The sequence below is a fragment of the Arachis ipaensis genome, chromosome B05 (genome assembly GCF_000816755.2).
Source record: "Arachis ipaensis cultivar K30076 chromosome B05, Araip1.1, whole genome shotgun sequence".
Lineage (NCBI taxonomy): Eukaryota > Viridiplantae > Streptophyta > Magnoliopsida > Fabales > Fabaceae > Arachis > Arachis ipaensis.
In genome coordinates, this window is record NC_029789.2 from 27,163,477 (window position 1) to 27,169,020 (window position 5,544).

Below are 5,544 nucleotides of genomic sequence, written 5' to 3' on the forward strand. Positions count from 1 at the left end.
TGTTTAACCCATTATTTATTTTTAGTTAATTGAACTCAACCCATTTAAAAATAAAATTTGTCCGTTTAAACAAATAAACATTTACATTTTAGCGTCCTATAGAGTGCATGAAGTGCTTGACCTTGAGATATTACAGGCAGCACCGAGAAAGGAAGTAAGGAACACATAATTAAGTCAATATGCATAAAATTTCCAAGGGGATGAAGATTGTTATAGCGTGGGTAATAATAGTAGGAGAACTTGCCTATTACCCAAATCAAATTTTATAGTCACGAAATTAAAATATAATTACTAGTACTTTTATTAAAAGTTATAATCATGTGTCTAGATGATTAAAATTGATATAGGATCCACCTTTTCTTTACCTTTAAAAAAAAAACACAAGAGGGTCGTTCTCACAATAATATTTTGATAAAATATCTAATATTCCGGTATAATTTTTAAGAGTTTAATTTTTATACAAAATAATATTATAATCTTTTAGATTATCATTTGAATAAGAGTAGCAGAATTTATAAAAATTTGGAAAGATAGAAAACTCGAACCCGCAACCTCTTAATTGAGTATGGGGAGTTTATGCCATTTGAGCTATTACTCAATTAAGAGGTCGCGGGTTCGAGTCTCATATCTTTCCAAATTGCCAATAAGTAATAGCTCAACTGGCATAGTCTCCCCATACTCAATTAAGAGGTTGCAGGTTCGAGTCTCCTATCTTTGGTAAAAAAAAAAAAAAGTAGCAGAATTTATACACTCAATTTAGTATTTAATTATTTGATCAAGCTAATAATCTAAGAGTAAACAAAATAGGAAAAAATAATATTATGTTGACACAATTTAATTTATAGTGATAAGATTTTTTTTTTGGTGACATTTATAGTGATAGATTGAATAGTTATACATACCTTTGTACACCAATTCTATGGTATACAAATAACATTTTCCTTCAAATAAATGATTTTATTTGAAAGACTTTTAAGTTGGTGGATGTTTGAACACTTTTGCTAATGTTTCAATTTATGATTAAATATATTTTCATACACTAATCATGCATAAAAGTTAGATTTTGCCTGTTAATTCTCTAGTACCATATTTATTTTTAAAACTCGTTAGTTCACTTTATTGAAATTGATAATTAAAAATTATTAGATGATAATTTATTTATTTAAAATCTTAAATTATTTAATAATTTTGAATTATTAGTTTCATATAAAAATTCATGTGACATCTAAATGTCCGTGTTTTTGTTTTCTTAGTGTGCCATTTGTCTTTGGTATTCAAACCTGGTCAAAGCCTAATTCTTCAGGAGTCAGGACCCATATCATTTATGGTATGCCAGAAAAATATAAGAATACCTTGAGCCCAATATAAAAAAGAAAAGAAAAACATAGAAAAAGAGAACATGGCGTCGCCCGGACTCGAACCGGAGACCTTCAGTGTGTTAGACTGACGTGATAACCAACTACACCACGACACCTTGTTGTTAGAGTTATTACAGATTTAGTAATAATAATAATATATGTAATTTAAAAATGTTAAATTAATTACACTTTTTGGTTTGGGTAACGATAAACTGAAGCAGCAAGGAGGAGGAGCTGAAAATCGGAGAAGGAAGAAGCTATGCTCCGTTCAGCTTTGCTTCCGGCCCCCTACAATTTTTTGCCGGTTCGAGTGAGAACCGGCACGTGCCATTCCTTCGCTCTCGCACGTGCCTCTCAGGCTATTGTCTCCCCACTCTTTTCGCGCTTTGGTCTCCACTTCCATCGGTTCCGACAACCCCGTGTGAGTTTACGCGCCGCGCGTCGCTCCCCTGTCACATCTTCGAGGAGGCGACGGCGTCGTGGCACGAAAACGAACGACGATAAATTCGATTACTACGACGACGACGACGAAGACTTTGAGGACGACGACGTCGTTTTGGGCGTCGATAATGAGTACTACGACGACGATGATGATGAAGACGAAGACGAAGACGAAGAAGGTGGTGATGAAGAGGGAATGATGCCGTTTGAGAAGATGAGGAAGTGGTTGAAGCACAAACCCAGAGGGTTCGGGGAAGGGAAAGTGTATGATACTTCCGTTGAGGACAAGCTGCTCGACGAAATGCGTCAGAGCAGAGAAGCACAAGCTGCTAACTTGAAGAAGCTCAAGAGCGGTGTCGTTAACTCCAAAAAGAGTGAAGAAAAGAAGAAAGGTTTAGTTACATTTGAAAACTGTTCGAATTTTATTCCACAGAGTGATTGCTTTTGTGCTATTATTCACTTGTTTGTGTTTCATGTTACTATGTTTGGTGAAATAATACATTCGTTTTAACCTTTAAGCAGATTTTGATGGTTTCTTAATTTTTTCTTCTTATCATGAATTCTGTAATCTTTGTTGATCCAGAAGTGCAGATTTTATGGAGCCTGAAAAGAGAATATGAGAACTTGGTAATGGTCAAAGGAAATTGCTAGTGGTCTAGTGTTGTTTATATGTTGTTGATGTTGTTGTTTGTTTGTTTGTTTGTTTGTTTGTTTGTTTGTTTGTTTGTGTTTGGCCTTTGGATGAAACAGGCCATTGTTTACTTCTTTTTTCTGCGGTGTCTACAATTTGGCATTTGACTATTACTGTTGTCATGAAATTTTGAAGATGCCCAAGTTGTTCCTATTGGTGGTCGAGTGCGCTTGGTGAACCTGCCGAAAAAGAAGAACATTCATAGGGATCTGAAATCTTCATTTGAAGGGATTCCAGGCATAGTGAATATCGTCCCGGAAGTTATTGGAAACAAGAAGACACGGGACCCTATTTGCAAGGGTTTTGCTTTTGTTGATTTCAAGTGTGAAGCAGATGCAGTTAGGTAGGTGTGTTCTAGAACTCTAGTCTATACACAGTGCATGGAGTTCTTGCAATGAGAGAGATATTATGGTGATAATTTCTTTGTGGTGCTAAGGGTATTTGAGAATTTGGACTTTTAACCCAGCTTAAAAGTTTTTTCCCTTTTAGAAACTCTTATTTTATTTATCACAGTGAAAATATGTAAAACTTTAAAAGATTGTTTTCTTCTCTTGGTTAACAAATTCAAGCTTCATTTCTTTTACTCGGGTGAAGTGGAATGATTTCAGATGTGTATTTCTAGGAATTAAGGATCTAGTGATAATGGTTGTTGATTTCTTGTACCATTATCAATGCCAGAAAGTGTTGCTGGCTCACAGTGATTTTAATTGTTTTTCCTGTGGTGGCATATTTTACTCAAATGATCATTCCTTCAGGTTTATAGAGCTATATTCTGGACAAAGTATTGCTTTTGGCAAGATTCAGAAGCCAATAAAATGTGAATTTGTAAATGCACATTCTTCCTCTCCTGTTTCTCCGAAATCAAGTGCAAATCTCAACACTACTCCACTTCTCATGGTCTCTGGTGTTGAAGAGGACTCAAATGAGGTTTCGAACGTGAAGGATTCTGCCCTTAGTTCTTGGGATGGGACCACTTCGGATGATTCAGATGAAGCAGACAATCAAATATACGGAGAAGGAGAAGAAGAGAGTGCTGGAGAGGATCCTGATTCTGCCACTGTGTTCAAAGGAGATTATGATGAGAGTGAAGAGGATGAAGAAGAGGGTTCTGTAGGGGATCAGGTTGCTGCCACAGCTTTCATGACAGATTATGATGATAGTGTAGAAGAAGAAGAAGAAGAAGAAGAAGAAGAAGAAGAAGAGGGTTATGTAGAGGATCTGCATGCTGCCACCGCTTTCATGGCAGATTCTGATGATAGTGTAGAAGAAGAAGATGAAGAGGGTTCTGTAGAGGATCAGGATGCCGCCACTGCTTTCATTGATGACGATGATGATGATAGTGTGGAAATGCAGATCAATTCCGAAATTGGTTCACTTTCCTTAGAGCAGATAGACAGAAACCCTACAGCTGAACCAAATTCATCTGCTGATGTTGGACAAGAGAGCGTGCAGAAGAAAAAGCGAGCTAAGAAACAGAAAGGCAAGAAGGTTCCAAAGTTAGATGTTCCTGGATCCGCAAAGAGGTAATTATCTCATTATCTGTGTGCATTTTACACATGTTTATCAGATGATGATTCTCATGCTTGCTTTTCATTCTAAAATGTTTATTCCATTGACATTGGTGCAGGTTAAAGATCAAGGAAAAGGCTGTACTAAGTGATGTTTTCGCCAAGTATGGATTAAAAGCTGCCGTAGCTGCTTCCAAGGAAAGTTAGTACTATGCCAAATTCGAGAGATTTGCAAGGCTAAAACCATTATCCAGCATGTTGGAAATTGAGAATCAGAACTAAAAAGCCACATTGCATGCAAATGGACTTTCTAGCTGGCCATAAATGCCAGTTTTTGGATCAGTGTACAATTAAACAGTTCTGTAGTAACATAGGGGCAGCATTATTTCTATGACTGCCAAATCATTCTTTATTAATATCATTTCTCTCTTCACATGAGTTGGAATCCAGATGTTCATCGGAAGCTTTCATATCGCAAACTGCCATATCAAAACGACGACTGATCTATTGGCCACTTGGAAAATCATACTACTAAATGTGATTGAAATCACACGTTTCAACAATAAGAATTGAGCATGCATCTATTGAAATTTTCATTCATTATTGATTAATTTTATAATTTTTTTAACAAGTCTCCAAGTTAGTGTTTCAAAAAGAGACAAAGACAACGATTGAAAGAAGTTTTAGTATTATATTTGGTGTAAAGTGAGACATATACTGAAATAAGAATTTAGTTCTAATTTAATTTGCATAAAAAATAAAAATGGAATTAATTAATTGAAATGAAGGTATTTTAGGTATAAGATATTATTAAAATTTTAGTTTTTGTCCCAAAAATTTTTAATTCCTGTCTCTACTTTTTAGAAGTACTAAAATTCTAGAGATAAAAATTAAAATTTAGTATCAATATCTGAACTAACAAACATATATTAGAATTAGCCTCTCAATTTCCGTTCCAATGCTTCAAATGATTCCAATTATTTCGGGAATGAAGTTTAGTTTAGTTGGATTAATAGTACTGCGCCATTTGTCATGTTATTAAAAAAATTGTTTGATTTTTTCGTTAACAATATTTCCTAAGACTAAGAATCTAAGATATTAAGAATTACATCGACCTTCTCCTTTACCAACAAAGAAGAAAAATCTGCGTCCGTTTTTTCCTTCATTAAAGAAGGTATTAATATAAATTAAAATTATAATTATCCAAGCTGGAGTAGCTCAGTTGGTTAGAGCGTGTGGCTGTTAACCACAAGGTCGAAGGTTCAAGCCCTTCCTCTAGCGTATTATACTTTCCTTTGCAGTTCTTATAATCTTTCGTTTTGCTATGCGTATGATCCATTCAAAAACAGACTTCGGGAGCAAGAAAAGCACGGTTTATGTTCTGGCCCCCTTCAGAACGCTTTCGAGGCAGTGGCTGAGTGACACGCACACTTTGACATTCTCCCAAGTCCCAAACCGTGGCATTCTCCAACCTCCACGCAGCCCAAAAAAAATGAACATTGTGCTTAAACGAGGGCTCCGAAGCTTATCAACGACTAAAATCACT

The 5,544-nt window shown here is 35.6% G+C and overlaps 1 protein-coding gene and 2 non-coding genes across 4 annotated transcripts; 2 read left to right on the forward strand and 1 right to left on the reverse strand.

Moving 5' to 3' along the window:
- On the reverse strand, nucleotides 1,401-1,474 carry TRNAV-AAC. The gene has a single exon. It is a non-coding gene; the product is annotated as a tRNA-Val (tRNA).
- Nucleotides 1,542-4,491, forward strand: LOC107643503 (glutamic acid-rich protein). Of its 2 annotated transcripts, XM_021123464.1 has the most exons (5): nucleotides 1,542-2,191; nucleotides 2,626-2,833; nucleotides 3,246-3,656; nucleotides 3,753-4,013; nucleotides 4,118-4,491. In XM_021123464.1, the coding sequence occupies exons 1-5, from the start codon at nucleotides 1,618-1,620 to the stop codon at nucleotides 4,203-4,205; spliced, it is 1,542 nt and encodes a 513-aa protein (XP_020979123.1). In that variant the 5' UTR covers nucleotides 1,542-1,617; the 3' UTR covers nucleotides 4,206-4,491. The 2 variants fall into 2 exon arrangements, with proteins under 2 accessions (XP_020979123.1, XP_016202658.1); XM_016347172.2 differs by having other exon boundaries at nucleotides 3,246-4,013.
- Nucleotides 5,206-5,279, forward strand: TRNAN-GUU. Its single transcript has one exon. It is a non-coding gene; the product is annotated as a tRNA-Asn (tRNA).

What these genes read in the sequence shown, in the direction of transcription:
- LOC107643503 (XM_016347172.2), top strand. Translation starts at nt 1,618, where the DNA reads ATGCTCCGTTCAGCTTTGCTTCCGGCCCCCTACAATTTTTTGCCGGTT. An exon ending in GAGTGAAGAAAAGAAGAAAG is followed by an intron (nt 2,192 to 2,625) that starts GTTTAGTTACAT and finishes GAAATTTTGAAG; the next exon opens with ATGCCCAAGTTGTTCCTATT. An exon ending in TGTGAAGCAGATGCAGTTAG is followed by an intron (nt 2,834 to 3,245) that starts GTAGGTGTGTTC and finishes TCATTCCTTCAG; the next exon opens with GTTTATAGAGCTATATTCTG.